This window comes from Melanotaenia boesemani, chromosome 1 (genome assembly GCF_017639745.1).
Source record: "Melanotaenia boesemani isolate fMelBoe1 chromosome 1, fMelBoe1.pri, whole genome shotgun sequence".
Taxonomy (NCBI): domain Eukaryota; kingdom Metazoa; phylum Chordata; class Actinopteri; order Atheriniformes; family Melanotaeniidae; genus Melanotaenia; species Melanotaenia boesemani.
The window spans coordinates 11656346-11668390 of NC_055682.1; the positions used below are offsets into that span (position 1 = coordinate 11656346).

Genomic DNA, 12045 nt, shown 5'->3' on the forward strand with positions numbered 1-12045 from the left:
CATTTACAGATTATGTACAAAATAAAAATAATAAAACTGACAGTCACAGCTAATCTGGCAACATTCAGAGGACATATCCAATCAGTTTTATGTGAAAAAGAGAAATCTTTATATGCAACATTTTAATTGAAGTAATATACCCTCATATACTGTATGTCACACATCTTAAAACTGAGCAAACTGCTTGACAGACAGACCTTTGGTTTGCTTTTTTTGTTTTTAAAGTATCACATTTTCAAGACATTAAATACTACTCAAAATGCAGAGTTCAAACAAGTCTGTGTCCCACTTTAATACACAGTTGTCATTTACTGTGATATAACTATATCAAACTACTGGTGGAACACAAACATGAAAAGGGATTATGTGCTTAATTGCTATCTTGGAGGTTGTTAATTGAAAAGATACCACTCTCATATTAGTGCAGCTGCACCCAGTGAAATTAATTTTGCAGAGAGACTAAATAGGTCTTGGTTGAAGGTAAAATCATCCACCTTTGAGCATGAGCTTACTGATTTATATTTTACATTTTGCAGGTGCAGCCATTTAAAATGACCAGCTGCTCCATCCACGATCTGTTAACTTCCCTGTGATCGTCCTCTAGTTTTACAATGGTGACGATCAAACTCCTTGCCAATTCTTGCCATTCTAAATAAGTGAATTTGACGAAGGATGAATAATTAAATGTTCATGGAGCTGCAGCTTATTGTACTATTATTTCATTGTTCACATTTCAGTGACTATATGCAACAAGCTGTGCTGACTCACGATATTTCACTATTGCAAATAGAAAAAACAAACAAGGAAGAAAACAGTGAGTAATTCTAAATGAATAATCATGACACAGGGCAATCTAAATTGATCATTTGTGGAAACTGCACATTTTAGATTTGACAGTACAGAAAAAAAAAACTGTGATTGAAGGTACCCACATACTTATCCTATCTGGATTAGATTTGTGCCTTACTATAAATAATTGAAGTGTTACTCTGATTGGTGTATTTGCTAAGGTATAAAATGTAACCCTTATATTAACCTTGTATAATCTAAAATCCAGCACTCTACATTAACACATAAATAAGCTTTACCTCATCCTTTTCCAGGAGGATGAGCCGAACAACCACGATATTGATTGCATTTCCAATGCTGGCATCTCTGAACAAACCTGCCACCTGAAAGAAAAATACATAAAAACAAATCCATCAATCCATGCCCAAGGCTAAAAAGAAGATAAAGTGAATTAAGGATTTCCTCTCTCAGAGAAACTGTCTCTGTTAATTTCATCCTCTGGTTTCTATTATGCCTAAAATAATTAATGAGATTATCTTAATTATTCAGAGGAACCCTTTTCATGGGAAAATAAACAGTGATTAACATGACTTCATGTTTTGGTTAAGTATTAAAGTGCACAAACCTTGACTGTGACTGATTATACTTTGTAAAAACCTCATTTTTAACTCCAGCACAGTACACTCCACAAACTTAAATTAAACATCTCAAATATTTAAGCTTTTCAACTGGTTTACTTCAAGTCCCACAAGCTGTGCCTTCGTGGCTCTTTAGAACCAATTCAGAATTTCTAAATAAGCCATTTTTCTTGGAAGAAAGGACTGCATAGACAAAGCTCCACAGTTTTGAGAGTAACTTCTAGCTTAAATGGAGACTGCATGTGACAGTCCAGACAGCTTCTTCATAAATAGCAGGAGGAAACAATGAGGTAACCTAGTGGTTCCCAAACTTTTGTTGCAGAGCCCCCTTGTCATCAACAACAATAATGCCCACCCCCAGTTTGGGAACCACTGGGTTAACCAGTGGGGTATGGAAATGGACCACTGTAAGCTGATGTGAGTAATGAGAAGTGAGAACTGAACAGAGCTGGGACTGAAAAGGAATATAAGTAGTGAATCTGACGAAAGGGTTCTCATAGAGAAATGCAAAGCTTTGCTGCTGATCAGCTATCGCAAAGATGTGGCTAAATTCTTCAGGGAATGCCTTTTAAAACTAACAGCATCTTATGTTGCTGTAGGTAATTTGCTTTGAACAGACATCTTTAGCTTCTGTTCACCCTGAGAAAAGTGGCATGTTTCAAACATATTGCTTGTCAGGATGTAAGACGAAGTTGGAGTCTTCACACCAACAAATGTTTTGTTACTTGGCAACGGGTCAGGTATGCAGAGATGACACAGAATGCAGGGGGTAGGTCTCCTCAGTCTCTCTTACACACAGAAAATAGGAAAAAAATGCTTTGAGAAGAAATGTTTTTTTTTGTGCTTTTTCCTCATTTGTACAATTTTTCAATCCATTTTTTTGGGGGGGGGGTTTCTTTGCTCAGGTCTCAACAGCTTCAGCTTTAAAAAGGCTGAACAATAACTGGCCTTCACGCATCCTCTTTTGATTCAAGTCATGCAAACTATTTAATTTTAAGGGTACCTAAATTCAGGGAAGAATAATAGCTGAAACTACAACGGAGAAATAGTTCATATTTCACTTTTTTAATGATCTTGAACTTTTGGAGATATATTTTACACTACAAATCCCTCATCAACCATTCTACATTCATCAGCAGTTTTGACCCAAGACAAATAAAGATGAACATTTACAGAACATAAAGAATGAATGTAAAAGATACATAAAAAACAAAAAATCAAGAACCTGCCAGGGATCAGGACAATTGAGAAAGACGGATTCAGTAAAATAACTACATTTAGAAAATGAGCACTTACATCTTATGACAGCTGGGTTACCACACAGACTTGTGGAAGCTACATGCAGTGCTGGTCAGGAGCCATTTAAATCTCTTCTTGTCAGGCAAGATGTCCACACGCTGAGATTTTTCTGCATGTTATGATTCTTCAGCGTGAAGAGCTCACACATTCATCAAAACACTTCTTAAAGCTTCATAGTGATTTGCAAATGTTTTGGTGCATGTCTGAACAAACGGCCATCTTTATTCATTTTTCTATTGTTTCCATTGTTTATCTTATGAATGAAAACTGGTTCGGCTATTTTGAGTTCACTGAATTTTTATAAACAATGAGTTGTTGCTGTCACTGTAAATGTTTTCAGAGTGCATGCTGTCCTTTTGTGCTTAGTCTTCAGGGCTAAAAAACATTTGTTGTCCAAGCTGTTATATGTATGTATGTAATTCTTTCTGTGCACGGTGATCATCGCAACACAAAAATATGAACCTATTGTCTAGCTGAAAACTTCAAACTGGTGTCAGCGATGAGACAATGGTGCAACCGGTGGCTGGGGAAGATGATGACATTGTTGTCTGGAAACGGGTAAGAAACCACTTCCCTTGAAGCTCTGCAATGTTCTATTCACAAAACAGAAAAGTTTGGGCCTTTTAAGTTCAAAGCTGGAGAGTAAAGGCCTCAAAAAATGAAGAATGAGAGGAAGTGTGAAATAATGGCTTCTTCCTCTGTGTATTATTATCTGCCAAGTCAGCTTCACCATCTCCTTTCTGTCAGTGAATTCCCTTTCCTGATTTTCTGTCCTCTGACAGCACTGCAGTTCAAACTAACACGATACCATTTAGGCAGCGCTCACTTATGTGCTAATCAATTAAAAATCAGGAGTCAGTTTATTTAACCCTGTCATGAGGGTGGTAATAATATTAATTGTAGAAGCCAAGAGAGTCATGTTAGAATAAAAAAATCAAATCAAGTCTTTCATTATGCTTACTTGCACATTTGTGGGAAAACTAAAAGATATCATCCAGTACATCTGGAAAAGTGTACAAAAAACCTGGTCTTCCACATTCAAAACATCTGGGAGGACTTTTAATTTCTTTCTATTTTTGATTAATCAAACAGTGGTAGAACTGCTATTTTCAATACAATGTAGAAAAAAAACGACAGCTAAAAAGATAATTAGCATATTTATATCTCAAAGGGGTTTAGTTGTTGTGCTGGGTGGAGCGAAGGGGGCCATCTAAGTGGTGTAATAAATTAAAACAAGGGAACACATCCTGTTGCTTAGCCATAACTCAGAATTACCCCATTTACAATTTGAGGAGCTGGTAACAATAATATTTATCTGTAAGTGCACTTCCTTGTGTATCTGCATTAACTGTGACACACGTGTTGTTGCCAGTAAAGGCAAAAATGTTCGTATAAAGAGAGTTTTGGGAGTGGGCAGGCTGTAAAATACTATTTTAACCCTCCTATAGCTTTTCTCTTTTAATTCAATCACTGCTTTATCACAAACCTGAAAACCCTTTTTTGTATTATTTGAAAGAAGAAGAAATAAAAAACTCCTAATGGCAGAAGAAGTGCAAACTGAATCAGTAAGGATGCACCATACCAATCAGGTACACAGAATAATTTTAACGACTACATCAATACTCACAATGAAAATGCCAGACAGGATGGAACAATTACTTTGTTCAACTTTTGTGCACAGCATCTTGCACTAAAGCATCATAGCTGTTGTTTCATCAGATAAGATGATGTAAGGACGTTTGAATTGCAGTGGACAGTCTGAAATATTTGTAAAATGGTAAATGGACTTGTACTTATAAAGTGCTTTTCCAGTCAGTTTGACCGCTCAAAGCTCTTTACACTACTTATCACATTCACCCATTCACACACACATTCACAGCCCAATAGGCACATCGGGAGGCAACGTGGGGTTAAGTGTCTTGCCCAAGGACACTTCGGCATGTAGTCAGTGGAAGCCTGAAATCGATTCGCCTACCTTCTGGTCGAAAGACGACTGCTCTTCTTCCTGAGCTACAGCCGCCAAAGTTTATTATATTTGTCCAAAACACTACAACTGGCAGATGTGTATTTACAAAGTTATGCAAAGCACCATTCAATACTTACTTACTGGGATCCTGACTGACAAGGGACCGAGGGGACCAGACAAAAATAGCCAATTTGAAAGTAATCTTATGCATATTACAACATAATCAGTGTGATTTTATGTTTACTCGCATGACATGCATACAAAAATATGGGTGTAGTAAAACTGGTCAATAGCTGGTCATAAAGGAGGTAGAAAAATCCTTTGTTGAGGCTTTTTTCCTGCCTCTCTGTGAGGTATTTTGAACATAACATAACAGACAAATGAAAAGTTGTGTGAACTCGTCTGAAAATGGACATGTGTGTCATTTAATGTTTGTTATCATCAAATACTCACAATGTTCATAACAGCTAGGACATAGCTTTCCACAGTTTTGCTTCCGTGATAGTCCACCATTTTAGGGTCGGCCACCACCAGAGTTTCCACAAACTTTTCTTTGCTCACTGAGCGCTGATGAATTCTCCTCCTCCTCCTCTCCTGCCGGTGCTCCCACTGCTCCCGCTGCCTCTCAACGTCTTTAAAACTGTGAGTGGTATCTGGAAATAAGAGAATATAAGTCTAGATTTAAAACCTTCTTACTTAATATTTCTGTAATTTTGGTCTTTAAATGAATTTAATTATATATTCAAGTATTCACCAAAAAGAGGCTGATCTTGACTGATACTTCAAAAACAGGTCAATTAGTCACACATTGACCACTCCTCTGATGCCAGCATTAATCACTGCTGGTTTTGAAGTGTATTATATTACCCTTGCTTTAGGTTTCCAATAATGCATTCAGAAACCCAAACACATCCTCTTCATCTCTCCAGGTGACTTGATTGTCTTTCATGGTCAGTTGAGCTGCTTCAGAATTTTAAGCAGCTGATTTGTGAGCAGCTACCATTTATTACTCTGACTAGGGAGGATTGCTCGCCTGAGACAAACTCAGGAAAGATAACAGGAACTTTAATCATCATCTTCATTCTAATCTTCCATTGCTTTGTGTCTGAGGATTAATCACTGGTAATGCTTCTGCATAATTCAGGCTACTTAGCCTGAGAAAGTCTCACATGTGCTGCTGGATGATACAGAGCAGATTCGAGCAGCAAAGAAGAAGTAGTAAATGCAATAATCTTAAAAAGAATATGTTTGTTTAACATACAACTTCTGACTTACCTTTGTTTCCACAGGTACCATTGAGAGGTTGTTTCCCTGAGATGGGTTGTATTACTGGACTCCAGAGAGGAGGGGATGCATGGCGTTTGTAGATAGCATGGGGCTGTGGTGCTGAGGTCTCATGACTGGCCTTCTCCAGAGGCTGAATGAAGAACTCTTTATCCGACAACTTGAACAGTCCTGTCTGAAGAAGCAATGCAGCTTTAGGTTTCTAACTGTTTTGGTTAGGATTGACAGAAAAAAATAAAGCAATATCTAAACAGCTGCCTTGTGGATTTACCTGCCTCAAAATGCAAAAGATATGGTGTCACATCAGTAAAGAACAGCAACAAATAAATTTGTTAATTTGTATATATTTAAAAAAAAAAAAAACATTTTTTAAAAATCACTCATCTAAAATTGCACCATTTTTTGTTAAATTGTCAGGAAAGCCTATTTGTGCAGTACATAACATCAGTTAACCCAAAACACCTAAATTATCAATCCTACATGTGTTTATTATATCAGTCTCCTATTATCTTGATTTGAATTAAATTAAGTACTGCATTAATGGTAAAAAATGTGGTCTGTATTGTTAGTGTGACCACCAGTACATTCTCCTTTCCATTTTTTTATAATATATCACATCCTGGAGGTGCTTCCTGCACAATTATTACATAATCCCCTGATTGCAGTTATTCAGGCTGCCCTAATAACAACCACAGAACTAAGCCAACAGCTTTCTACCACTTGTGCCCCCTATTTCTGCTGGGGTTTCAAGTCATCAGCAATTTATCTTTAGGCGCTTAATTTTTAATATAAAGCAAAGTGAAATTCAATGAGCAACTGCTGACATATTTGACATGGAGTTATTTGCAAAGCGAAACTGCAGCATCGCAGTCGGCACGTTGTGGCTCTAAGCTAAATAGAAAAGAGGACTCTAATAACTTGGTTGAGATGATTTGTCAGATCTCCAGCAGTGAGATGTCAGTCAAAGGCAACAACTCCAATAAGCTAAAACAAATTGTGATATAAAAAGAACATACGGGGGAAAAAAATCCAAAATGCATCTATGGGTATCTGCACAAATGGGGAGTGATTGTGTGGAAATATAGAAAAGTTTAAATATTGAGACAGCAAAACTTCACTTAGTCTAATCCTTCACGTTTGTTATTCTTAAAAACAGCAATTGAATAACAAATATAAAACAATGTAGCTCACGACTCAATAAATGAACCCCATTTAGATTCAATAACAGTGTTAAATATTTCTAAAATCGCACAAAATATAATTTCTCAAAACTGTCATGACATAAATACAAACTGAGACGTTCTTGTCATTTTTACTGTAAGATTAGTTTTCCTTTGATTTGAGGTAAACAGTACCGGGATAGCCATCACTCAGGGAGACTTTAGTTTTTGTTTTTATTGCTGAAGGTAAATGGTTATATTTAGATTTTTAATGTTTTGTTTTTTGTTTTTAAGAGGTGGGTTTGTATTAACACAGGCATAGTGCTAAGCAGGAGCCTAAAACTTTGTTTCTTGTAAAATAAGATTTATTTTTTAAGAGAAACTGTTAAATACAGTGTACAAACAAAGTAAAATTAAAAACTGAAAATTATTAAAAAGAATCTCAACATTGAGCTGTGTGAGCTGTGTAACCAATCTTCCACAGTATAGCCCCTGAGTTAAAGTCTGGATGTGCACTATGTTTATTTCTGCACACAAAAAGAAAACTTACCAAGCTTGAAGGAAGACAGTATAGACAGCTTTAAGTCTTAAATTTACTATAACCTTTAGGAAACAACAAGTGGGTAGAAATATCAAATGTCAGGTGAGTTACTGCACCCTAAATTACACTGGCAAAGAGCCAAAAAGCAAATTACAGTAGCTTTACTATCCTGGCCTTATATCAGATTCTTGTCCGCTGTCTTCTCTAGTTAACTGTCTGTCAGCTTTCCCAGAGCTCAACTAAAGCTCAAACTGAAGGTCTGGCATACTAAATGTCGTACAAGGAGTAAGTTGAGTGGAGCAGGGGGAGTTTGACTCCCATATCTTATACATTCAGTAACAAAGATAGATCAGCCTCAAAGGGTTGTCAAGCTGCTGCACATGTCTTGATGGGTTCGGAGTTAGAAACAGACAGACGTTAGCAGCTTATAAATCTGTAGAAATAATCAGAGAAGCGGACTTACAGTAGAGGATTTGGCTGCATTTTATCTCAACACCTACTTATCCGGGTATTTCAATCGAACTTGTCAACTGGGTGTAATCCCTAGTGCTCATAGGTAAAAAGGTCAGGTAATGATAGAGGTAAATAAATCGAAGAATTTCTCAATATCCAGTTCTAATGCTATAGTCAAACAGCCTCCAGAAAATTCAAAGCAAGCAGTTTAATAAATAACAGCAAATCTTTACTTTTAATTTCAAAGGTATTGATTACTTAGACTCGTGTAACTCCATTAAAATACACTATAGTGTGAGGAACTTCTGTGTGCATGAGAACACAGACAGTATGGAATGAAATGTTTAGCAACTGGTCTTCCTGCAGACCTAGGCTGTGTCCAAATGTGCACCCTACTCCCTACATAATGCCCTATATAGGGGTCACGCCATTTTATAGGGTGTCCGAATGTCCAGAGAGAAAAAAGTAGGGCACTCAAAATGACCCACAATGCATCTTGAAAAGTAGTGAGCATCAATGGTCACTAGATGGGTCAATATAGACCACAATGTATTGCGGGCAGAAGCTTAACATGGCGCAAGGAGGTGAAAAAAAACATTCTTTATTGAATAGATATGCAACAAAGAATAAAATACAACATAAGGAAAAAAAATATATATATATTTACACACAGCTTTGGATTGCATTTGGAATGACATCTTGACGCGTGTTGTGGTTGCCGTGGTGACGGCGGTAGTCACGTGGTCTTAGGTGAGGGAAAATTTGTGTCCGAATTGCCAAGAGAATGAGTTCACTATGTAGTGTGCTATATAAAGCAGCCTTATGTAGTGAACGAGGGGTTAGGGAGTAGGGTGGACATTCGGACACAGCCCTAGATCCACTAGAGTTCACTCACAGAAACGACAAGTCAGTATAAGGTGCAAGAGGCCACTATACCTACACCTTACGCTGTAGAACTTCATAGACTTCAGTTCAGCTTTTAACACCATCATTCCACAGCAATAGTGGAGGGGTTGAGGCTGCGGAGTGTGGACACTGGTACCTCCCACTGGGTTCTTAACTTTTTGATACAGCAGCAGTGGACAGTCTGGATGGGCACCCACTGGTCAAAAACTGTCACAGTGAACACAGGCACTCCTCAGGGTTAACAGTTTCCTGTTACTTAGCTTGTTGCACTCATGACTACACTCCAATATTAAACAACAATAGCATCATTCGGTTTGCTGTCAATATGACAGCGGTGGGTCTTATCAGGGAAAAAGAGAAAGACTCAAAAAAGCAGGCCTTCACTTGGCATACCTCACCACCTTCAACAGAGGTGCAATTAAAAGCAAGTTGACCAAGGGTTACATTTTCTGGTTCAGAGACTGCAAGGTGTATGAACAAAAACAGCTACCAGGATTGTGGAAACAACCAACAGCACCATTGGTGACCCCCTCACCTCTTTGTTGGAAACCTACCAGAAGCACTGCAACCATGAAAAGCAGACGAACTCCCCTAAAAACAATCACCTGATACACTAAGGGGAAGTTATATCTACGTTTTCCAAAAGGTTCCTGATATTTTTTTTCAAGAATAGCATTAATTCAGGTGTGTTGTGGGTTTGTTTTCACACTGCAGGTGATCTGTTTTGTTTCCTTCTGCACTGTAAACAGCAGCATTGTTTGTTCGTCATGTGCCTGAACCGCCCAAACACCGACCACTTTATATGTCGTTCTTTGTCATTGTTAAAAAAACTTTCCATCACTTCATGAGATGCTTTTTGATTGAGTTGTATCCAGTGGCAGCAGAATGTTTTTGGTAATAACCATGTTCTTGACCGCACTGTCATGCACTAATATGTCAATATCATGCATATGCATGAGCACGTGACTTGCAAAGGCCCTTAGCACGCCCAAAGTGAAGGCTCCCACGAAAGACCCAGTGTAGTCACCAAGGACTCCTATCACCCTTCGCACCACATTTTCTTGCTCCTGCCTTTGGAGGTACAGAAGCATTAGCTAAAAATAAACCAACGTCGAGTACAGAAATACCAGTGGAAACAACAATGTCCTGAAACTGAAAATGAAACATTTGACTCCTGCATCAATAAATGAAACCATATAAGAACACTATGAATTAGACTGATACTATAAGCCGCAGGTGAAATGAAATCCTATCAATGTGGTAACGTTATCAACTACATGTCATGGAACGCAATAATCTGGTGGAAATGCAGAGAAAAATCAAATCTCATTGTTATAATTAGGTTGCAATGTTTATGTAGTATATTGTCTCAATCTTAATACTAGATCCATATGCAGTGAATGCAGTGAATCTTTGCATTGTCGTGTTCTGTCTGCACCACTGTTCAAGTTTCTGAAACATTTATTGTACCTGGGGCTCTAGATTCAGATTTAGGTTATAGCACTCTTAGCAGGACCTACACGATGCAGGCATCTCATATTTCTTCTTCTTCAATGATTATATTTTGATGGAAATATACATATTTACGAGCCAGAGTTAACAAAATCCAGTTTATTTTTAAATAAGAACACCTTCAAGAGGAAGCTGCAGTTCTGGTGTTGCTGTGGAAAATAACACCACATGAAACCTTAAGTCTCAGAATAACTGAGCTGATGCTGTTGGACCAGGAGTTTAATTTAGTATGTATCTTGCAAAGTTTCTCCAACTTAGAATAACAATATAAATGCTTAAACTTTTTTGAACGAAAAAAATAAGCAAAAAAAAAAAAAAAAAAAAAAAAGAGGAACATGTTTTTGTGTAGTTCAATGTGTAGTTATGGGTTAAACTGTATGTTACTTCTAAATCATGGATCTTATTATACATACACATGTATCAATTCTACATTTTGCATAGACTTTGTCTGACCATTAAAATAATCTTTAACTGCATGTTGAGACCTTCTGTGCATCATGACCGAATGCCAGCTTTGTCCTCTGATTTATGACTATATGAACATACCAAGTTGTCCTTAAAGTGCACTGACAATACAAATGAATGCTTTAAACCTCTCATTATGAAAATAAAGCAGTTGTTGTTTCCAGCGATACAATCACTCTATCATGTCTGCAAAATCCATTGTTTTGTGTCATTATTGTTTTTCTTTCCTTCTGTTTTTATTTTACTTCTTTTAAAGTCTGTTTTTGATGCACTTGTTATTGCTTCTTGCACCCTCCTGTAATGCTTTTAATGTTTTATGTAAAGCACTTTGAATTGTATTGTACATGAAATGTGCTATACAAATATTTTTGCCTTGCCTAAAATATTGTCATGCAACAATACTTGTTTAGTTGTATCAAAACCTTCTGGATACAACAACAACACCTGAAATCTGAATCCGGACACACAGTTTAAGGTTTGGTCAAGCTTTCAGCCACGTCTAACTGGCAACATCTGGATCTACGTTAAAAATTAAAACTGCCATGTTACTGGCTGTAGTTGCTTATTGCTGGGTGCTTCTCAATATGTTAGCATGCCATAATGAAAAATTGATGCATTCATTATTTCATACTCACTTCATCATTCAGTTTTGCAGAGCTACCAGTATGTGAGAGGCAAGGTACATCTTGGACACGTCTGTTAATAATTCAGTCCATTAAAACACAAACACAACCAGAAAAAAGTTGGAAATTTAGATTACAATACAAATGAAGGTCAAACATAAAGAAAGTCTGCTTCCCTTTCTCTGCTCACACTTCAGGACCATGTATTGCTCTTTAAATATAAAAAGGACTCAATTGAAATTATAATGTGTGGCTAGAAACAGTATAGAAGAGTGGTTCTCAAACTTTTTGTACCATGCCCCCCTTTGGAGGAATAAACATTCCCAGCCAGCTAGATACAAGATGAAAAAAAAAAAAAAAAAAAAGTAAAACTGGTTTTATGGATGAAACTCAGTTTATTATTTTTCTT

The 12045-nt window shown here is 37.2% G+C and overlaps 1 protein-coding gene across 2 annotated transcripts in view; it reads right to left on the reverse strand.

Annotated features, from left to right (window-relative positions):
* The window catches only part of LOC121643919 (A disintegrin and metalloproteinase with thrombospondin motifs 7), a 124266-nt gene that overhangs the window by 93289 nt on the left and 18932 nt on the right, over positions 1–12045 (reverse strand). For both annotated transcript variants that reach the window (XM_041991545.1, XM_041991535.1), the window contains exons 3-5: positions 5968–6151; positions 5146–5345; positions 1089–1172 (exon numbers count right to left, since the gene is read on the reverse strand). In XM_041991545.1, coding sequence (XP_041847479.1) covers positions 1089–1172; positions 5146–5345; positions 5968–6151 — 468 coding nt within the window. The remainder of the gene's footprint in view (positions 1–1088; positions 1173–5145; positions 5346–5967; positions 6152–12045) is intronic.